The sequence below is a fragment of the Aptenodytes patagonicus genome, chromosome 10 (assembly GCF_965638725.1).
Source record: "Aptenodytes patagonicus chromosome 10, bAptPat1.pri.cur, whole genome shotgun sequence".
Classification (NCBI taxonomy): Eukaryota; Metazoa; Chordata; class Aves; order Sphenisciformes; family Spheniscidae; genus Aptenodytes; species Aptenodytes patagonicus.
In genome coordinates this window covers 19,075,696-19,099,350 of record NC_134958.1, presented here as the reverse complement: position 1 = coordinate 19,099,350, position 23,655 = coordinate 19,075,696, and the positions used below count along the sequence as shown (strand labels likewise).

Below are 23,655 nucleotides of genomic sequence, written 5' to 3'. Positions count from 1 at the left end.
TACTCCTGTTCGGACTAAGCCGGTTCAGGAAAACTAATGTATATCCTGATCCTAACAACACAGTGGCAGAGAAAGTGCTTTCTGGGGATTTTTTGGTTGTCTACCTAATGTGTACAGTCTGTGTTTGTGTGAGCACATGCAAGCATATGTAAAATGTGGACTGCTGGTCTTCGATACTGTAAAGCACTGCCTCAGCACGGTCCTATCCAAAAAGACTTGCCAGCAAAATGACTGCAGCCATATACTCCAAAGGCAGTTGAAGAGATATTCCCGAGCCTACAGGAGTCCCTTCTTAAATCCATGTATTCAGATGGGAAGGTGCTGTGATTTAGAGATAGATGCAGAGAGTTTTGTCACACACTAAACTGAATTCAGTAGGTATGTTTTATATGTATGAAGTTCAATTTAAAAAATTAGGGCTTTCATATCACGTATCTCTATGGCATTTTCCAGTCTGCACTGACTCCTTTGTTTTTGTAAGTTGACTAGAATACTGCTGTATTTTCCTCCCTTGTTTGTTCTGTGGTAGCTAATATACAAATATGTACTGATAATTCACTTTCAATTCAGATATGTGAATTTTGGATTTCTCGTGTAAAATGTAGTTGCTGTTTACCTTGTTACTTCTCTTTCGGATTGGCCAGTCACGTGAACTGGATGGCATGATGGTGACCCCGCTGGTAAAGGTGTTGCATTCATTTTCAGGCAGGGCAAACTTTAAAATTACCTTTTATGATCTCACAGGAATAAGATTGGAAGAAACCTTTCTAGTGTTGTCGTAGCTCTTTGGCCAAAATGTGAACTCTCCTATTCTTTTTGGCTTTGAAATGCTGATTCTAGCCTTCTTGGGGGTTCTTAAACACCTTCTCAAATGACCCATTTTAATAACCCAAAAGCTATTATATAACGAGCAGCCATAATTTAGTCCAAAGCTCTAGGGGACCCTTGCAGTTCAGCAATGAATAGTTAATGCAGTATAATGTTTAGCAGGTTATTAGTTTTCACTGTACAAATGCTGATCAGGGAATGCTTTTATAAGGTGTTTAAAAGAAAATGTAATTAACTGGTTGCGTGCTTCTGTTGCAGCTCAAATTGAAATTATTCCATGCAAGATCTGTGGAGACAAATCATCAGGAATCCATTATGGTGTCATTACATGTGAAGGCTGCAAGGTAAGCTTCTGAAATACTAAGTCTTAAAACAGCATTTAGCCTTTTGATAGTGATTATTTTCCTTCCTTTTTTAAAGAGCAAGCATTGTGCCAAAGTTGGATTGGTGGATTCTGTTTCAAAGAATATGAAATCAATTGGGGATTCTGAAGTACTGGTTTTATTTGGGTTTTAAATAGGGCATTTTTGTCACACACACAGAGAGGCATATTTCAGGACAAGCTTCAAAAATCATGCAGTTGTGCTGTGTGTCCTGTAAATGGTCGCTCTGTGAATTAAGCAGAAGAGGTACAGAAAGATGATCCGCTTCTGGCATACCACAAAGAATCTATTCTGTGGGTTAACTTGAGAGGGAGTTTGTGGCTTTCTTGAATCTCCCTCTCCATTTTTGCTTTGCAAATTGCTAAGAAGCTGTGTTGAAATACGTGAGAACTCTCAAGGCTTCTCAGTTTTCTTTTGTAATCTGCTACAGTTACAAATCTATTCTGTTTGGTATGGAAGATAATGTTGCACAAATAGCACATGCTACTGGTGTTAAGCATACTCAGGTCTTCCTGGAAGCAGTGCCTATTCCTTGCAATGCAACCGTTGCTGTGTAAGGTTTAGGCTTTGGATTTTTTCCTGGATTTGTACCTTCAGTAACTCTAGTGAACAAGGATTACACTAGTATTTATATTTTGTTTAGTTTGTCTCTCACAACGAATAATTAAATCAGACAACGCTAACACTAGGCCAGAGTGCTGTGGAGCTAATAACTCCTTTTTATCACTAGTACAGAATTACAGCGCTAGCTTGGGAATGACACAGTGTGCACAGCTGTGCTCTAGCTTGTTGCTTTCCTCATGTATGTATGCGTTGCGATCCCATGCTGATATGTTTTCCACTGTTAATCTACACTTCAGGTGTGATGAATTTATATTTATGACAGTTTTTAGTCTGCTCTCCTGACTTGCTTGATACTACCACCCATCTTCAAAAAGTAACTTCCTTGCTTTCACGTTATAGAGATGTCTTTTGTGTTTTTCCAAGGAAGATTTTTGTGTTTTCATTAACACATTCTCTCAGTCTCATGGAAGCATTGGTAAGAAGGAAGGGGGGAAAAAAGGAAAAATCTAAGAATGTTAGAATGATACAGAACAGCACCTTCTGCCCTTTGTACTGCTGTTGCTATGGAAAATGCAAGAAATGCACTTAAAATGCATTGATAATAAAGTGGTTACTTTTTTCAGCTTTATGTGGTTGATCAGCACTTTCAAATTTCCGCTGTGTGAAGTGGCAGACATTTGCAGTGCGAATTCTGCTGTATGACTGTCTTGTCAAAGAGTATCAAGTTATGTTCAAGGTCCGAGACCTCTTTAATCCTTAAATTGTCTGGGACCAGTATACCTGAGAGACTGCCTCAAGATCCATGACGAACGTTGTTGTCAACAGGCTGAGGTTAGCATAATGCTAACGCTTGTCTATGCAGAAAACAGGCCTTTCTCAACATGGCTTGTTGCAGAACAGGAACAGGCTGCCATGGAAAGGAGAGTTGCCAGCCGTATTACCTTTTGCTTCATCTTCATGCAGGTCTTCGGCCTTCCCTTCTCCAAAGGCCTGTATGTGAGAAAAGCCCCCACCAAAAGCAGCAGGATGGCTGCATGCAGAAGGAAGCAACAGAGCATGCCATACTCGCAGTCACATTAGTTAGTACATAGCTGGTAGGCATTTAACACTGCGGTAAGAGACAGACGTATCCATCGAGAATTCCTCCATCAGAGTGACTGTACTTTCCCAGGAATAAATGCAAACGTGAGTTATTAGGAGAAAAAGTCCTTTGTGTACCTCCAGCAGTCAGAACAACAGATGCTAGCCTGATAGTGAGAAATACGTGTGCAGTTCCTTATGTTTCAGAACAAACAGTTTTCCTTCGAATTCTATATAAATTGAGTTCTCTGGGAGCTCTGTGCAATCCTCGATCTGCTTCTGAGAATCCCACCAGAATGGTCAGCTGGTGGGAAAGGGCAGAAAGGAAGGCAAGCAGGCAAGTATGCTCAGCACACTGAAACCCGTTTGAACCTTGAAAGCAGAGTGCATGAATAAGACAGTGGTCCAATGAATGGTTAGGCATTTTCTCCTTCTCTTGGAGTAGCAGAATAAAGTTTTCTGGCCATACAATTTCAGGCAGATTTTTAAAGCCAGTGGATATCAACTTAGTTAACTAAGTTATTTCCCTTTCAGGAGGAAAATAACTCTGAAGCTCACTCTTCTTTAATGCCAGAGCCCAGATGACCTGCAAGCAGTGACAGATAGGGGAGTGCTAGTGGGCGCAAGTCACAGGAAGAGTTTAAATGATCACGGCCTAGACAGCATTTAAAATGCCGTACTGTAGCAGATGGATTTTGTTTGTGCTACGCTCTTCCACAGTAATGTAAACAAAGTCTCACCCAACAGAACTATTTTGGCTGGTGAAAATGTTGGCATAGCTTGGCTTCTGCCAAATGAGCCAGGTGTGTATTGGTATGTTTTTTTTCCCAGCTTTTCTGTGGCTATGATCTCTGCAGGTTTGAGCATGCTTAGATTGCTCTTCATGTTACGCTAAACCTTCTTTTGTAAAAAGTACTTTGCTATGAAGACCTAGTTCCCAGTCCTGCGCTCCGATTCCTGGAGCCGATGTCCTGCACCAACAGACAGTCCCAGAGAAGTCAGTGAGGTTCCGCACAGGTGCTACAAACCCATCCATGTGCATCAGATTGCAGGATCAGGGCCTTAGTCATCAGAAGTGAACAGATGTGCTGCTGCCCTCTCAAGCCAGGCCTGTCAAGAATGAGCTGCAGGCAGCAATAGCAGCAGCAGCAGCAAAGTGGAATGTTTTCAGCCCTTTCTGTTTTCCACTCCAGTTTGATGTGAACTTCAACGTTACTTATGTTTAAATACTAATAACTACCAGAAATACTATTTGTTTAAAACCTAAAGTGACGTTTTAGTCGCAAAGACCTACTTTGCAATCTTAATCTGTATCATGTATGCAATCACAGACAAGCTCTTGTCAAATTGACTTTTGCTGACGCTGCTGCTCTTCTACAGGTTTGTGACCCTTGCATTTCACATAATTGAAAGTTTTCTGACCAGTTTTTGTTGTTACATTGCATTTCATAAAAGTAGAATTGAAGATTTGTAATAAAGCCAATTAGTGTTTCTTGAGAAGTTTTCATTTCCTACCTTGCTATGATGTTACTGGCTGTTTTTATGAAGTTAGTATCTATGTTTTGCACAAACATCATTGAGTACTCCCAACCCATCAACCTATTTAGCTGAATTTGAATCTGCCTTTAAAAAATAAAATTTAATACCCTCTCTTCTTTTTCCCCCCTAGTGAAAAAATTAAGTTTTGAGCCAGGCTCTGTTTTATACTTTATCTAGGAGGGCTCCTGTGGCTTATTATAAATAAAATAAATTTTAAGAGAGGTTTCTTTCTATCCGACCATCGCTGATGCCCAGTATACAACATATAATGCGGGAAAAGAGAAGATGAGATTAATCATATAAGAATTTTACTCAGAAGTATGGATGAAGAATGACACAAAGACTGTACCACGACTCAGAAATAAAAGTTTATTCTCCTGTGTAAGATTGGAAATAGTACTATTGTAGTAGCACTACTGAAAAAACTAGTATCTGTATGGAGCATTTCCTCAGCCGTTAGTTGTGGGAACCCGTTAACAACCTTTTGCTCTGTATTAGGGACCATGCTGAGAAAGGAGACTGGTTTGTACACATCTATATTCTTTCCTCATAGCTGCAAGCTGAATCCAGTTCAGCACTGTCAGAAAATACCCAAATGCTTCAAAAGGACATAGCAAAGCATCTAGTTTGAAATGAAGTTTTTGTGAATAAACTATGTCTTTTAATTTGCAGATGCAGTTACTTGCTTTTGCTGTCAATAGTGTCAGTTCATGCCCACCTGACTCACAAATGCATTAGTGGGATCCCTCTCTTTACTTGACTGTACACAGTTGGTCTCATAAAACCATCCAAGCAGGGCATTTCTGGGCTTTTACCATATTTTCAAAGGTTTGTAGGTACCGGCTTTTGTCTCTTGTGTCTTTCAAGACCTAAGATGGTCTTGTTCATTTTAACTACAAGGAATGTCCGTGCTCGTTACTTCAGAAACCTGGTGTATTGTCACTTCCCATCTTGCATTACTTTTGTTCATTCGTTTCATTCATTCACTTTGCTAGCCAATTTTTCATTACTCCTACTGAACATGGAGTGTCATATTGGCGTTGCAAACATCTCCCTTGAATTCATGCTTTTGAAGTTTTTCTTTATTTAATTTTTTGCCTAGCCAATTTCAAGCAAAACATGTTAGAAAAGAGATGAGCCATGTTACAGAAAGGGCTAGTCAGAAGCCTTGTATAACCTGGTAAACACAATCTCACTCCTGTCTTTATTACATATGTAAAACTGAACATTTTTTCTCTGTTTTCAGTGGTGCTATAACTTTGTTATCAAATACTTTATTAACAAAGTTTATTAAACAGTATTGTCGCAGCACTCTGCTCCCTTTACAACTAAAATAGGTGCTCATTGTCAAAAAGGGTTAAAAATCCAATTTGAATGTTCACTTGTCTTTCATATGACAGTGTATTTTTCTGATGTTTCTTTGAAGAAAATTTGCAATAGTTTGCTTTAGAAAACAGTAAAAGAATGAACCCTCCCCACCTAATTGTTGATGGCTCAGAATATTGCAAAACTTAATGATACGTGGAAGTCTTTAAGTATTAGCCATAAATCATGAGATTATGAATAAGCCTTTGTTGTCACAGGCTTGCATACAGTCATTCCAAAACGTCTGCCATTAGGATGCAGCAAGGCAGCTGTCAGCTGTTTTCTTGTAATTAAACAGCCAATGAGCAGCTAATTAAGACATATGTGTATACAGAAGTGGAAGTGGGTATGTTAATGAACTGTAGGAATCAATTCATTAAATGAAAATTTGTCAAAAGACCAAACATGAGATCAGCATTTCAGCCTGTGCCGCAGTGGAGAGGGAGTCTGTGCTGTGCCATTTGGGACATCAGGGAAGCACAACTGGCTTTTCCCCTCCTAAGGAGCAAGCTTAGACACAAACATCTGTAATACCAAGCCACTGAGCAGTGAAGTTATTGAAACTATTAATAGACTTTGCGAAAACTGCTATTTACATTTCAAAGTTCTTTTTTAACAAGTTGTTATTCAAACTGACTTGCAGATGAAAAGTTCTTGCGCCCTTTTTTCCCAAACTTGATTTCTTGGCAGCATATGAAAAACCATATATTGTGTTGTATATAAATAGGAGTCTGAAATGCAGAGATGAAGCTATGGCTTGTAATCTGCTCTACTCTTCTTCTGGCACTGTGTTAATACATCTACATAAAAAGGGAGACATGCAGAGCTCAACGACGCCTCATCAAAATCAGCTGGATCTTTATACTGACATCAGACGGCGGCAGGGCTCCATGCGCTCACAGGAGCGCTCTCTACCAGAGACCTTGGTTCAGGCCATGCCATCGGTCAGAGTGGTGTAACACGGTGATGTTTTTCAGTGCAGGAGTAGTTTTGTTCGTGTGTTTGATCAAGAGGGGTCCACTCTGCCTGTGGCGCGTTAGGCAATCGTCTGAATGTGAAATAATGGTTGTGAACATGCATGCAATTAAGAGCATGTGGCCTGGGCTGGTTTGCATAATGCTTGAATGTATACACGTGTACCCTGCATGCATCCACCTCCTCCTTCCTGGTGGAAAAAGTAGAGCTAGTTCTGTGCCTCTGGCAAAAGAGAGGAAATAGAACAACAGAATACAGCATCTCTCTCTTCTTCTAATAAAAGGGGGAAAAACCCAACCGAGGAATAAACTATATTTACTTTCAGAAGGCTCCTGTAATAGGGGCTTTCCCACATGTCTTACAATGATATGGGAGCCCAAGGACCCCCAAAAGGTTAGAAAACTCACAGATAAATGACAACAATATAGAAGAACTTTGAGAGTAAAAGACACTCAGTTTAACTTCATTGTCAATTCAATCCCAAATCTCGGATTTCTGACCTATTTCTGAGCTCTGCACAAGTGTAGATTCATTTCTGAAGTTTGAGGCAAGGGTTTTTTTGCTTTAGCTACCGCTGATGTTTTCAACATGCCCACATAACGTTGTAGGGTTTGTTTTTAAAAGCACTCTACTACATCTCCGGTTTGTAAAGTGCAAGTGCTTTTAAAGGCCCCAGTTTCAGGCAGTTCTGCTCTATTGAAAATTTAGCTTCAAGCTGTAACTTAGCTGCTATATTGTACGCTAAAATGTATTGAGCAGCTGTGTCTCTAGGGAAAATCTGGAAAAGCAAACAGCCCAGTATTTTCTCCATTATAATACTAAAAATAATCCTCAGCTTGACAAGAATATTCTTAATAAAGAGAAATATGCCAAACTGGCAATACAGACTCAGTATATGTCCCAGCTAAAGGAAAACGTATAGATCTTTGGGGTTATTGGGCCAGGTTCACTTTACACATCGATTAAGCTGACTTTCGGGATCTCAGCGGTGGCAGAAGATTTCATACAGTTCATATGTGAGCATGTCATTCAGTGCAACTCTTAAAGTGTTTGGAGAACTGAAATTTTAAGGGACTGATAATGCCGAGATACAGAACCTTGATCAGTAAGTCACCGGTCAGGTCGATACCTAATCCTGTTTTTCTAGTGAATCGCATTGCATTTGCATGTGTACTTGCACTGGAGTGACAGGCTCCACTAAGGGTGCTAACAGAACTGGAAATTAAGCTATCTACTTACCTAAGAGTTGGTTCTTCCAGAGGGATCAGTCATGATGTTGGAATGTAGAAATTCCCATGGTATTTCAGGTTTTCTTTAGGGTGAAATGCACTCCATCAGAGCTCAATATGTGCAATACTTTCAGTCTCAGGGACGATCATCTCCCTATTGACAAACATTAAAAAACAGTTGAAAGTTCAATCATAGAGAAACAAAGACCAGAATAAATGGGTGAGAAACAATGTACAGGAAAACAGGATTAAAGACAGGCATCTTCAGTTTCCTCGGGTTTTTTTTGTACTCCATGTTTCCCCATTAAAGCTTTAATAAAAGGGGTATAATCGACGGAGACTGGTGCCCTCCTCATAAGATAGAGCAGGGGGCTTTATCTCAGTGTTTTGTCATGTTTCTGTCTGCAGGAGGTTTGCTAGGAAATCTCTTGCTTGTCATGCAGAAGTCCTTCCTGTTGTTTATTTCACCAAGTGTCTGGACAGAGTCATGTGCCGAGGGACTCCAGAATGTGGCCTTCAAATAAATAAAAAATTGGTAAAAGTCCAGCTTTAATTAAAAGGTGCCCAGCCTTTCTGAGGAAGTATTTTCTTTGCAGCGCTGTTAATTAATCCATTATGTGGCAACATAAAACTAAAATACTGTGCTCGCTGATCTCAAATGCCTCTTTAGAATGACTACATCTTCGCAGAATCCTTGTGAAGTAGGTATTACACACGCACCAGCTTATGTTTGGACAGTCTGTGGCAAAAAGATGAAATGAACTTCAAAGCAAACAGCTGGCATAGTGGTTAATAACATGCACCATTCTGATGGAGAGAATGAAGTTGTAACTACTGCGTAACCTTCCAGCACTAACTTCCTTTGGAGATGGGTCTACCCATTGCAGTTCACTCAGAAAAGAGAGAACACATAAAATCTGTTTCGGCTTCACCCCTCCTTAGAAATCTAAATCCTGCACCGAGTTGAACAAAACCTTGGTTGTCAGCATCAAACTAATTAAGAAAAAATATTTTAAAACATTGTTCTTTGTAGAAGGAACTGCTCAGCATCATGCTCTGTATTTTTAAACACATACATACATTGGTGAGGCTGAACATCAGAGCCTGCTATGGTCATCCCCAAAGAGCAGAACAGGGTAGCAGCTGTTGACTTCACTAGCCGTTGAATCCTCCCTGTTTTGGAGATCTGTGCTGACCCAGGAAAGATAGGAAATCAAGGAAATCTAGATCTATAGTTAGTTTTATCACATTTGGGAAGAATCGGTGTACCATATGTAATTTGGGATCTGTAAAATCGGTGAAAAAATGTGTAATTCCTTTATGTGTCATAACACTTTTTTATGAATTGTTTCCTACTAGTTACTGGTTTTTGTTTGCTTCTAAGAGAGAAAAAAAAATCCACCTCTTAACTTCCTTTAGTTGACTATAGTGCACTTGAACTTCATTTTCTGTTAGGTATGCTACCTTTCAGAGTCTTTATTTGCTCCACCAGTTAACAGCTTCTTGATTTGTATTTTGCAATTCTATTACAGGGCTTTTTCAGGAGGAGTCAGCAAAGCAACGCTACGTACTCCTGTCCTCGTCAGAAGAACTGTTTGATTGACCGAACTAGTAGAAACCGCTGCCAGCACTGTCGATTACAGAAATGCCTTGCTGTGGGGATGTCTCGAGATGGTAAGCTCTGCTAACACATAGCTTAATTGCAAAAAGTAAAATAATGTTTAGTATACTGTGTGTTCAACTAAAACAGCGTAGGATTTGAAAGTTAATTGTACATCCGGCTGATAGTTGAGATCATTGAGTGGTTTTCATATGTTGCTATGTATTCACATAAATATATATAAATCAGGGCATGTATGAAGTTCTTGGATTTATTTTGTTTCCTACTCATCTATTATAGTTCCCAGTTAAGAGCTTTGCCTCTGGTCACTTCTTGAAGATGCATTTTTTAGTCTAATGTTAATACTTTTTCTATGTGTTCATTCCAATTTAAGTGACATACTATAGTTGGAAGTAACACTCTGCCATATTGCTACAGATCAGAACTGTTTCACAATATATAGAGAAGTTTAAGCGTGTGTATAATGAATAATGGAAAAAATGCAAAGAGAAAACAGTGCAGTGTTTCTTCAAAGATAGAATTCTGAAGAAAATGTGTTCCAGTGCTGTTAATATTAAGCTCAAGATTACACCTAGCGTAATGACGAAAACCCACCTCTGTAAAATGGAAGCTTATGTAACTCAATTAGAACTGGATTTGCAGCTGATATTTGCACACCTCCCCCACAGATGTAATAAAGCTGCCATCGCTTCCCCAGTTTGAAGGTCTGACTCAGTCTTCCCCTGCAATAGCGACAGCAACGCTACATGTTCTACAAATACATACGCATTACTCTATGTACATGAGGCCCAATTAACGAGATCATGTTCAGATTGCATTTACTTCTTGAATTACGATGTCTTAATTTTTTTATTGGGCATGAAACTAAAAACCTGAAACGGATGATCGTGTAATGACTAGTCCCTCCGACATGTTTGCTTTCCTGTAGAAAAGCACAAGGTGGTAGCCATCTTCCTAAACAATGAGGCTTTTACAGCTGATACAGGTCCCAGAAATCACATACCATGTTCTCAGGAATTCCCTGGATGTGCCAAACCAGTTGCTTCTGGCTTACGCTTAATAGTAATACTTCTCAAAGTAGTAATAATTTTGTGGAGAGTTACACATGCGCGCGCGTGCGCGCACACACATACATATAGTTTTAACAATAATTCACCGGGTAAACATTTCTGCTTGTCACAGTAAGCTGCACTGCAAGCAGGTTCTGTGGTTCTTCCACTGTGCTTCGGTCCTAATATCAATAAAGTTTGCTTTTGGTACCCTTTGAGATAGACCCCACATGTTTATACCTAACTCTAGGTTCACTCTGTAGTATGAATATACAGGTAGTAGGAATTGGACAGTTCATCTCAGGCCAGCATATTCTGGTTTAGCTTCTACTTTTCCAGGTAGGATTTGAATGCTGAAGAGATGCATCTGTCAACTGCAGTAGATATGTAAGAGAAAATCTTTTCAGCATAGAAGTGGAAAGTTAATGAATTAAGCTAAAACGGTGACTTCTAATGGTCCATTTAAGTAGTATGTTAAAATGGTCTTTTAAAGAGTAGATGCTGCAGCTATGTTACCTGTAACTGACAGAAGTGATTCTTAGGTCTGCCCATCCTGCTGGTTTGCCTTTTAGACTGTGTCCTTACATGTAGTATTTAAAGACCCAAGACAATTAGAATGCAGTAGTGGATTTGTAGAAATGTAATATATTGTGTGTCTGTATTTCAGCTGTAAAGTTTGGTCGAATGTCAAAAAAGCAGAGGGACAGCCTGTATGCGGAGGTGCAGAAACATCGAATGCAGCAGCAGCAGCGAGATCATCAGCAGCAACCAGGAGAGGCAGAACCACTAACACCAACATACAATATCACCACCAATGGGTTAACAGAGCTACATGATGACCTCAGTAATTACATTGATGGGCATACCCCTGAAGGTAGCAAAGCAGACTCTGCAGTTAGCAGCTTCTACTTAGACATACAGCCTTCTCCAGATCAGTCGGGTCTTGATATTAATGGAATCAAACCAGAACCAATATGTGACTACACACCAGCATCGGGCTTCTTCCCTTATTGTTCTTTTACAAATGGGGAGACCTCTCCAACTGTGTCCATGGCAGAATTAGGTAATGAGAGAGAAAAGCTTCCATTGTAATTGTCTTAATAGTACCCTTTGGATTAAAGTGACACATTTAGGCAGCTGATAGTGAGAATGCTGCTTCAGTACAGCCGTGAGCATGTATGGGCATTCTTCTGTGAAGTGCACAGTACCCTAACCGGGGGTACATGGTGAACACCTTACGGAACTGGACTAAAAGTGCCAGGATCTTGTGGTTGATCAGCTCTAGTAGTGTTGCTTTTCTTTTCAGTCCTTGTAATAGAACCCTTTGAATACTGATTAACAAGCTAATTTTTAGTGCTGAGCAAACAGAGTATTTCGTAATTTGCAGATTATTTTTGAACATTTTATCTTCTTTTTCATTACCTCAGTACTCTTATTTTCTAACAAAAAGTGATGAGGCTGATTTTCTTCCACTCTTCACCTGTACCTGGGAAATATGAAACCAAAGCACTGGTCTAATCTGAGGGCAGTTCTCCTTGCCACTGGTTGAAGAGAATCTGGCCCCAGATACATCAGAAAATTTTTGAATGTAGCAAGTTTTGATACTTTCCCTAAGAGCCTTATAAGGACCACATTAACGAGCACGTTTTACTTTAAACTCTTTCCTCAATGATTACACTGGGGCTGAATTCCACAACTATGACTTGTCAACATCCGAGACTCGAGTTAGAGCGTGCTGTGTGAACTGGTTATAAGCAAACTGGAACAGGACATTAGAGAAGTGGCTTTAAGAGTCTATTACTTATATAAGCAGTCAGGCGTTTAAAACAGTGATTTTGCTTGCTTAAGCAACATTTTTGCGAATTATTCCATTATGAAAACCTAAAAATAGTTTGAAAAATCAGGTATTCCAAGTTAAATTCTTCTCTTTTTGCTAACTTCTTTTAATTAAAGGCAAGTACATGATACGAAATTTTGCTTGGATTATTGTAGTTTATGTTCTTTTGAGAAATTTTGCAGAGGGGAAGGGACAAGAAGGCTTACTTTTTAATGTCCTTATGTTGCAGAATGCAGTTCTCTGTGATATAATTTGTTGTGACAGCCAAAATATTGTGTCTGGCCTGAGTTCAAATAACATCACGTACAGATAAGTAAAAATGAGAAGAAAAATTAGGATAAAGGCTATGCTACCAGCTTTGTCTCAATCAAGGGGTTGTTAATATTCTCGTGGGAGTTATTAAAAGATCTACATTAAACCCACAGGAAAAAGAAAGGGCTTTTCCTTCCTAGGCCAGGTGTTGAGTTTGGAACACTGGCCTAAAATAAGTTTGTCATGTTGCTTACCTTTATTTACATAGTGCTTGCATTTAAGCCCTACAGAGCGTGATTTGGGTGCCCAGCATTGACATTGCCAAACAATGTTTGAAGAATGTTTGTCTTCCAGACTAAGGTTTCAATTTAGAAAGGTGTGGCTGTTCAATGAAAGTATTTAGGTGTGTGCTGAAATACAGTCCAGAACTGAGGCTGAGGTTTGTGAATAACACAGTATTATTTCACCTTCGGTATCCTGCAAGGGCACAGGTATAATGCTGTCAGTTGCTGCTAGTGAGAGCAAGTGTTTTAAGTACACACTTGTAAAGAAAAAAAAAAATTGCCCTGAAATACATGAAAGCTATGATGACAACCAAAGTATAAGCGACTTTATATAATCTACATTATTGATTGCTCAGGTAGTGCATATAATCTGCTTTTACCTCAGCTGTATGCTAAATACTTTCCAGGTGGTATCTTATATCAAACTATTAATGCAGTAAGTATGATACTAAACAGACTGATTGGTCCAGCAGTTCAATTTTGAAGAGTTGGGTTTGGTCGTTATTAAACAAAGCAAGTTTCACAGAAGACCCAACGCACGAGTCCCTCAGAATACTCCCATGTTGTTAATGACCACCGTTCTTGTTCATTTTAAGCCTTCCTTTTCAGTGGCCTAACCTGCAAAAGCACCAGCTGCAGAATTGTGTGACAAGTCACCAGGCCTTTACTTGTCACGTGCTAAAATAGGAGAACAGACACCTGTGAAGAGTCAGGGTAGAAAAGAGAAAGACAAAGTAGAAGTGGAATTCTGATGTCGAAATGCTGTTCATGCTTTTGAAGGTGTTCCTAAAGGTTTATGGAATCAAGTTTTATTAATAAATATAAATCTGCCTTACGGGTCTTTTAACCAAGTATAGCAGCAGCAAATAGCTTATTTGGAAGTAAAATGTTGTATGGAAATTTTAAATCATGTGCAGTTAACTAAGCGACTACTCTAAAGCTGAGGAAAAAAGACCTTTGAGTCTTCAGTGTGTTATATTAATTATCTGGATTCTCTAATAAGTGTATTTTCCCAGTATTTTTTTAATGATATGAGAGTAGAAAAGAAACGAAACTTTTCCCTCACAGGCAGCCTCACTAGACAGGTGGTAACTATCTGTATTTCTTTATTAGAAAGCTTCTGTTGTATAAAACGCAAATGATTTTAGCTTTTGAAGATCTACTGCCTGGTTGGCAGTGCTATATTCCCTACACATGATACATAGTGTCCTGTCTTCAGCAAGGCTGTCCCCACAGAGATTCTAGTACTCTTAACTTGAGGGGTCCATCACCTCGCTCATTCGGATTTTTCTCCTATGGCTCTACTTCATAGTGTAATTCTCAGTCCAGGTTTCAAAGCTGTCTTTACCTTACTAAAGGCAGCAAGGCCACTTACTGAATTTGCAATGGTTCGAATGCTCCCAGGTTTCACCAAGTTTGCCTTTATTTTGCAAGATTTTGATCTTGCAAGCTTTCTTGCGCACCCACTGCTGTGTGAGAGAGAAGTTTGTCCCCAGCAGAAGTTTATTTATTCAAAAATAAACTCAAGTTCACCTAAACATCTTATAACGTAGTGGAAGGACTCTGCTTGGTGTTCCTGCATTAAAATCTCAGACCTGCTTTGCGAGAGGGCGAGCGGGGCGCGTGTGTGTGCACGGAGTGCCCTCTAACGGATGCGCCAGAGGAGCCGGGCCAGCTGTGTCAAGAACCAGGTTTCTGCTTTGTTTTCCTCGAGTCTGTTAGCGGTTGGCATTAGATGTGTTTATTTTCATAAAGCAAAATCCAAGATCTGAAATGAAACCATTTTTTTTCCCAACAGCTGACCCTCTCCCCGCCCCCCCCCCTCCCCCGTTGCAACTGGAATATGTTATCTTTCTCATGTCTGAAGGTATAGCTTTGCTTTTTTAACATGTGTCACTTTCTGGTCTTTCTTTTAGAACATCTTGCACAGAATATTTCCAAGTCACACATGGAAACTTGCCAGTACTTGAGAGAGGAGCTACAGCAGATAACATGGCAGACTTTTCTGCAGGAAGAAATTGAGAACTATCAGAACAAGGTATAAAAGCATGCCAAACTATGGCATGCTTTTTTTAAAGCATGGTATTTCCATAACACACTGCAAAATGCACTTTTTCACTGCTTTCTGTTTACTATCAGGAATGTATATTTCTGTGTGTTTTCAAAAAAATAATACGCTAGAATCAAAAGCGGCAGGACGGTTAGGATATCCTTTGCATTTGTGATTTTTACAGGTACAGGAAAAGGCAAAGCCATACTCCTAAAATCTATCTGTCTGTGACTGATAAACAAGGATAAGAAACTAGAGAAATTTTTTTCAATCCTAAATGGCACGTTATTTTCATTTCTTAATTTGTAATCTCCCGGGTCAGCAACACCACCAAAAAAAGCTGAAGCCACCAAGTTTTGTAATTTTACATGGTGTGTTTTGTTTTGAGCTTACAAACACAGAACTCTGTCAGGTTTCCAGCCTTCAATGCCTGGTTGTAATCCTGATTCATTCGACAATTGTCACTCAGTGTTTCAGTTTTACCTATAGAATAGCAGCACACTGCTGCTGTACCACCAGTGGGTATTGTAAGATTTAATCGATGGTTGTATTTCCAATATGCCTTCCATCCACAAACTACTACCAAATGGCTACTTTTGGAAAACTGTCTTGGGAAGCGCACTATTAAAGCACACTGTTCTTTGAACATATTTTTCATTTCCACAACAAAATATTTAGCCTTTAAGAATATCATTTTTTCCACCCGTTAGGTAAACTCATTCTGAATTATTATCAACATAAGAAAAAATGCCTACTTGCATGCCTTCTTTATGTTGTCAACGAGATGGTCTTCATATAAGTATATCTTAATATGTATCTTTATGAGGATGAGCTAGTTAGATAATTTACATTCAGTACAAAATACAGAAGTTGGTAGGAAAAATGTGATTATACACTGCTAGCATAAATTGGCATTTTCTTTTGATGCAGTGAATAAAATTCCCACTGAAATCACCAGAATCGTTATACTTTGACATTTTTGGCTTATGAAGTAAAAACACTCCAACCTGGATCTCTTCTGAGATCGCTGAAGAAGTCTTACGTGTTTGCATTGTCACTCATCCACATGAGGCTTTGGCTTTGAGGTTAATTCCCCTTGTCTTATCAGCAGACTGTAGGCAGGAGTGCTGGAGGGAATTCACTCCGCTTTTTTTTTCAGCTCAGTTTTACTTTATGAAAATGGGCTTTCCATACCTTGATTAGTAATTTTTCAATTTTTCTTCTCTCTCAAACAGCAAAGGGAGGTAATGTGGCAGTTATGCGCAGTCAAAATAACAGAAGCTATACAGTATGTAGTGGAATTTGCCAAACGCATTGATGGCTTTATGGAACTGTGTCAAAACGATCAAATTGTGCTTTTAAAAGCAGGTATGTGGGTCAGTTTTAAGGTCTGCTTCTATTAGTTTTGACTGAGGAAGGTGTTACCTGTATACAGTGACTGTATACACATATATGCATATGTTGTACAACAATCATTTAAAATAATACAGGGGAAAACCCTTACAAATTGTCTGTGTCTGTCTGAAGTACTATACCTTCTTAGTTGCTCTGCGTAGAACGAGTTCAAGTCTACGTATGAAATTTCCATTATGAACAAAGGGAGCAATGAGTGTGTAAAGATGGAAAAGTTGGATTCAAATTTTTTATTTGGCTTACTAATAGTGAACAACCTATTTCAAGGTAAAAATCCAGATTGTTCTATGCGAGTTGTTTTAGAAGTACAAATACTGGACAAAGTTGTCAAAGCTTCGTGAACATAAATCTAAATGAGCTGCTTTGACTTCAGAGACTTCATTACTCTAATAAAAAATTACTGGACTTTATTAGCATTAACTAAGTTGCTTTAGCAAAAACTTCTAAAGGGGTTTATGGGAATTCTTTTAATTCTACTGGCAAATCAAACTATGCTCTGTTACACCACAGAAACCTACTACCCTACTCGATTGATACTTGAAGGCAGAGCATAGGAAATTTTTAAATCCTCACTTGCTCTTTGCAACTGAAGTCTCTACTTCAATAGTCAAACATACATTGTTTCTGTTTTAGGGTCTTTAGAGGTTGTGTTCATCAGAATGTGCCGTGCCTTTGACTCCCAGAACAACACAGTCTACTTTGATGGCAAGTATGCTAGCCCAGAGGTTTTCAAGTCCTTAGGTAAGGAAATGTCAAGTGTTGTACCTTAAAAAAACAGAATAAAAATAATAAGGTGGAAAAGCAAGGGGACAGCTGCTTTGAAAAATTCAGGCTATAGTATTCAAATAAAAGAGTTCCAAAGCTCAAACTGCTTATTTTGCAAGCAGTCATGCTGGCTCTGTTTGAGGCCAAGCTGATTCCAGGAGTTAAAACAGCTTAACTCCATGCAGTAAAGGACTGTTGGTGTTGAAATTCAACACTTAGATCGGGGTAGAGCAGTTTGGACACACTTGTTAAGGACAGAAGCCCAGATTTCATATCTAGTGTAACATTTTATGTATCCTGTTGGAAAGGGCAGCAGATTTTAAGCTAATTTTGGATAGACTGACGTTACTGCTTTGAAGATGTTAGTAGTGTTTTGTAATATGCAAAGTCCAGTTATTTCCAAGCAAAATACTGTAAATCAATTTTTATATTAAACTGCAGTTCATAATTTTGAAAAATTTTTCTGTATATTTTTGCTAATTTTAAAAGGATGCATTTCACTGGGTATAGACTTGGGATGTAAGCCATTTTGGAGGGCAGTGAAAATACAGCAGCAGAGAATGCTGTACAATTACTGAAGTACTCTCTGCCTTTCTAAAACACCTCAAGGTACAAGGTCTGACTGCAAACAATTCAGAGGATGCAGTATCAGATGTGGGTTCCAATGAAACATAACTTTAATCTGTTACCAACTACATCCAGAAATTTAGGCTGGGTTGGGGCTGAGATCTGCAGAGAACAGCCCTCTTCCATCAGGTTGCAATCCCCTTCAGAGCAGGGCTCCACTGCCGCAAACCGCGTAACAGCATGTGTAACAGCAGCAGTAACCTGACTTACACCTGCGTGAGCAAGAGAATGGACGAAAGGAGACAGAGTTCCTTTTCTGCATGAAAAGCTTTCAGACCTTGGCTTCTCCCTTTGCTCCTGCATGTACCTTGTATGCATCTCTCCCCTCCCTCTTCTGTGTACTCAATAGTCTTAAAATCAGCACTTTTCAAGTACACGTTCGAAACCTCCAGTCCACAGTGACATGAGAAAGTTCCATTTAGAACAGAAACAAAGCTAAACCAATTTTGAGCTTGAAAATGGCTTGGGCTTTATCCGTATTTATCCCAGAAGAACCAAATGTGGAAAAGATACAGCGTGCAAAACCTTCAACATACTGGCTGTCAGGGTGTGGGAGCTGGGGACTCGTGGGAACGGGGTATAAAGCTCAAGCATGAGTGAGATCTCACTACCATCACTCCACAGTCCTTAAGGAGACGACCATTCACCTATGAAGTATTTTACATCCATTTTTCACTTCCATCAGAATAAATCAACAACTCTGTAGCTCTGAAGTAGCTTTAAACAATGTGGCATGAGCTGTACCTTCTTTTTGGCAGGTTGTGAAGACTTCATTAGTTTTGTGTTTGAATTTGGAAAAAGTTTATGTTCTATGCACCTGACAGAAGATGAGATAGCTTTGTTTTCTGCGTTTGTTTTAATGTCGGCAGGTAAGAGATAAAGCTTTGCTCTAGGTTTATTTGGTAGAGGTTGTTTTTATTTTGAAGTCTTTTTAATGATAATGTTAAGACTACTGGACGGTGTGAAATGGCATCATCTTTTTCAGTGTCTCCTTCTTGACCAGAATTTTTATTTTAATAAACACATTAAAACTATGAATTTAGGAATAAATTTGTTAAGTTGGAAATCCTAATCTAAGCCCTTGTTTTCCAAATTTTCACCTTGTTGAGGACTCAGCTTCTTTGGGAAAGCTTAAATGCATGTGAGTGAGACCACTGGGTCAATCTAGGTGAGACAGGCAGAAGGTAGCCACTGAATTTATGTAGTCAGCTTTCAATGTATGTGAGCTTGCATCTGTAGCAGAATTATCTCAAGCACATGACAGAGCGCTTCCGGTGTCACCGCAGGTCTGTTAAGCAGGGTTGCCATTTTAGTGTGGTACAAAGGTACCAAGGAAGCTTAGGTATCTGTCCCCATCGTGAAACTGGGTACGCCGGGAACTATGGTGTCAGACATACAGATCACCCCAAGAGTCAGCCTGGGTCTACCATACCCATGACTGAAATAACTTAATAATCTGAAGTAGATACGCACAGCACTCCAGGTTCTGGGAAGGCTCAGTAGGTCAGGTGAAACAAGATACCAGTGCAGAAAGTCAGTTCGTCTCTGGCATAACACCCAAGGAAATAAATGCTGGTTTTAGACTGCGGTATAGTGGACTCGGGAGTGGTGGTGGAAGAGTCTGTTAGCAACAGTGGGTTTATTGAGACTGTCGTAAATACATCCTCATGCTGTTTGCCAGATCGGAAGTATGTTAGCCCTGTGTCTTAGTATGTAAGCCACAGAACCCCACAGAATCCCACAGTTCTGCCACACAGAGGATGTAGCAGCTAATACTACTTTTCTGCTAGGAAGTTTAGGAGCTTCTTTTTTTATAATAGCCAAATATTTGCTTCTGATTTTTCTGTATGTCGCTGTAGATCTTAGCAGGAAAATCCACTCCAACTACTTGTTCATTATGTGATCTATTCGTTCCCCACTAAAAAGTTGCTAGCTTCATTTTGTAAATACCCTGCATTTTACAGACCTTGTTAGCACATGATTAATAAATCTTACTCGGATACACTGCATTCTTCTAATTAAGGGCTTTATAAAAGTAATTTTAAATGCACGTAATAAATATACTCCAAAACCTATTAATTTTGAAACTCATTTTCTGTATAAGAGTATATAAGAAGTGGACGGAAGGTTGCAAACAAGAAAGATGAACCTGTAAGACTTAGTACTTCCTGGTGCACTGTGATTGATGTGTGCAGTACTAGAGGTGTTAACTCCGTTTATATTTAGATCGCTCATGGCTTCAGGAGAAAGTAAAAATTGAGAAACTCCAACAGAAGATCCAGCTAGCACTTCAGCACGTCCTACAGAAGAACCACCGAGAAGATGGAATTCTAACAAAGGTAAGCCTCATACTGTGCCGTGTCACATGGCTGTGAAAGTATGCTTTCTTATGAACGGTATCCTAATGACGGTGTAAAAGCTTTTACGCAGTTAATTTGCAATTATTTGTTAATTTATAAACCCAGAATTCTTTGTTCAAAACCAAGGTGCTTAGCTGAAACTATTTACTAAAATCTAGAAGGGTGAAATGATGATGTACTAGTGACCAAGGTTGATAATGGTCTGAAAAGTAGTATTTTAATGCTGAACTTCATGAAAAGCGATGAAGGTTTTTATCCTATTCCCCCTACACAACGTTTCTGCCACACAGAATACTATTTCAGTTCTACAACATGCATGCCTTAATCCTTGTGAAATCTCTGCCTGCATGACAATTAAGTTGTTATAACATGCAATACCCAAACTAACCTTGTTTTTCAGTCTTCCATGAGAAGTTCCCCACACAGACTTTTTCTCAGCAGTTCTTCCAAATATTGATACCTAGGGAAGAGAAAAGGGATACTACATTCTATTACACTAATCTAAAGTATCTTCACTTAATTTTTAAAAAATGGAAAAGTGGTGTGGTGTTACAAAAAAAAAAAATCTGAAGAACCGGGGAAGGATAGGCACTTCCTTACAGAGGTAGTTCCTTTTAGAACTCTACACAGCCGGAAAGCTTATGCTTAGTTTCACACCACAGAATTAATTACAATAGAAGCAGGATGGTCCAGCCCAGGCTTTGCAAATTGTCCTCATTTCAAATCCTAGCTCATATAATTCTTTTCCCAGCATATACTTTGGATACCTTTGTTGGAAGAAAGTTTCTTCCATGTGCTTTGATAAAAATAATTTACTCAGTAAGTTCAGGGAGTACTGTAGTGATATTTTTGAATTACGGATTTTTCTGGTCTGTTCCTTTTCACCTTGTTTGGCAATAAATTAAAACAGATTAATCAATTGCATTGCCAGTTCCCTCCATAATATTCACAGTGGGTTTAAAAGTAGTCAGGACTGCCTTCTTCCAACACAATGACTAAGTTGCATGAATTAAGATCCAGCCATGAAATACTTCTGTATCAATCCAGTACTTGGTAGGCAAGTGAGGAAACCTAATGATGCGTTTTCCTAGGAACTTAAAGAAAAGACTATTTCACAAATAGCGCATTAATCCATTACTTAAATAGCCTTTTAGTGGCTTCCTCTTTTTTTTTTTTTTTTTAAATCTAACATAACAAACATCGATGACTACGCATCTGAAACGTCATTGTTAAGGTAAACAACCGAAGTGAACTCAAAGTGTTTGAGAACTTTAATCCTAAGAGCAAGATTGGGAGGCCTGGTTCCATATATATGACCGTATGACTTCTGTTCATTTTTTTACAGTTAATATGCAAAGTGTCTACTTTAAGAGCACTGTGTGGACGACATACAGAAAAGCTTATGGCATTTAAAGCAATATACCCAGACATTGTACGACTTCATTTTCCTCCACTTTACAAGGAGTTGTTCACTTCTGAATTTGAGCCAGCGATGCAAATTGATGGGTAAACGTATCACCTAAGCACTTCTAGAATGTCCGAAGTACAAACATTAAAACAAAAGAAAGGAAAAGAAAAAAAAAAAAAAAGAAAAAAAAGAAAGAAAACCAAGACACTTTATATGGCCCTGCACAGACCTAGGGAGCCAACACACTGCACATCTCTTGGCGGTCGGGGTCAGGCGAAGGATGGGAAACAATGAAACAAAGTTGAACTTGTTTTTCTCATGCATATGATTTCCATTATGCCTACAAATATGGACCCTTTTTCTGTCTCAGCTTCTCAATCCTTGACCTCTGTTTACACAGACTGAGGGTACTAATGTCAGAAGGTTGTTTTCTCTTGTAGTTCACTGCCCAGACTTTTGACAGAACAATCAATTTGTTGATCAGAACAGAGAGTCCACCTAGTAATCGGCGACTGGTGTGCATTGCAGAGATTTCAGCATCAGTTTGCACAACTTGCTCATTGTTTCATGAAGGACAATTTTTTTCACCTACCACTGTTTGCCAGTAGACAGAACGGCATGAAAAGGGTCCATAGCAATAGCAACAATAGCATTATAATATATTACAGGGTAAATGGGCATGAAGACTATATATAGCAAAAGAGATATTGTTTATATATTGTTTTAATTAATATAAAATGTAGTTACTGGTATAGCTTTTCTTGTTGAATTGATAAGGCACTTTCATTTTGCACCTTTTTCTTTAAATTAAATGCTAGCGTGTTCATTGTTGTGTTGCATGTGCACCAGAAATTCAAGTTTAACTGAAAAAGGTTTGGCAGGTACTGGTACATTGGGAGGTATTTATGCTGCTGTTTTCCATGTGACTTTTAAAGAGAGGCTGGTCATATCCTGAAATGGTTACACAGATTTTTTTAAAGAGTTGAAAATAATGACAATTTTGTAAATTAAAATCAGCTTTTCAGCTGTTAATTTCTAAGGTACTTTTATTTTCAAATCTTTCAAACCTGGATGTTTAAAATTACGTGCCTAAATTCAGATTTAGGTGCGCAAGTCAAAAGCCTCATTTTCAAAGGTGCTGAGCTTCCGTGGTCAAAGTTAAACTAAGCAATTACAGATCATTTACGAATGAGTAACAGAGCATCCTTGAAAATCAGGCTATTAAATAAAGTGTATTTCTGCCCACCCTAAATCCAGGTTTGAAGGTATTTACTCAAGTCTGTATCTACAGTAAAAGTATGTGTGTATGACATGTATGTGGAAAGGTAATTTTGATACATAATATTACATACTTTTGTACTCCATATCGTAAACAATGCCTTCAAACTCCAAACTCTAGCCTACCAAAATCCATAGGAGGTTTGTCTTTGACTTCAGTGAGATGAGACACTGACCCATGTTCTTCCAGCATCCGGCAGTTCAATTTCAGGTAGCTGAACAGAGAAGTCCATTGCTCTCCTTATTTAAAAAGATGCACTTTAAAGTTTATCAGACGAGGACAGACTAACCAAGTAAAGGCACGCTGTTGCTAGAAGGCGTTGTTTTGTGCTCTGTATAATGCCTGGAAATCACTAGTATCATAAATCTGCATTCTGTAATTCTGAAATGGTGATTCCCGTATTGCATAACCAACCAATAAGCCGAATCTTGCAGTCTTTATTAATAACCATTCGCTTTAGGAAGAATACCGTCTCTGAACAAATTTGGCAAGCAAACCGAGTTCTGAAGGAAGCAGATTCACAGTAAATGACATCACAAAAGAAACTGTGGCTGTTTGAGCCAGAGGCGCATACCTGGTTTGGATGAGATGAGGATGTATAACTGGATGCCTTGTAGGCCTACACAAATGAAGTTTCTGATCAAGTACATAAGACAAAGCCAGGAACTTTAGAAAAGAAAAAGGAACGAGACAGAATGCGCTCCACTGCTTTAATTTCCAAGGATAAACAATCTCTTACACATATTA

The 23,655-nt window shown here is 38.9% G+C and overlaps 1 protein-coding gene across 4 annotated transcripts in view; it reads left to right on the top strand.

Moving 5' to 3' along the window:
* Window positions 1-21,948, top strand: part of RORA (RAR related orphan receptor A) — a 377,464-nt gene extending 355,516 nt beyond the window's left edge. For 2 of the 4 annotated variants that reach the window (XM_076348372.1, XM_076348374.1), the window contains 9 exons: window positions 1,087-1,172; window positions 9,496-9,637; window positions 11,301-11,696; window positions 14,923-15,044; window positions 16,292-16,424; window positions 17,103-17,210; window positions 18,620-18,730; window positions 20,088-20,200; window positions 21,567-21,948. In XM_076348372.1, coding sequence (XP_076204487.1) covers window positions 1,087-1,172; window positions 9,496-9,637; window positions 11,301-11,696; window positions 14,923-15,044; window positions 16,292-16,424; window positions 17,103-17,210; window positions 18,620-18,730; window positions 20,088-20,200; window positions 21,567-21,731 — 1,376 coding nt within the window. In that variant the 3' untranslated portion in view covers window positions 21,732-21,948. The remainder of the gene's footprint in view (window positions 1-1,086; window positions 1,173-9,495; window positions 9,638-11,300; window positions 11,697-14,922; window positions 15,045-16,291; window positions 16,425-17,102; window positions 17,211-18,619; window positions 18,731-20,087; window positions 20,201-21,566) is intronic. The other 2 variants (XM_076348375.1, XM_076348373.1) reach the window with 2 other exon arrangements.
* The last annotated feature ends 1,707 nt before the right edge of the window (window positions 21,949-23,655 follow it).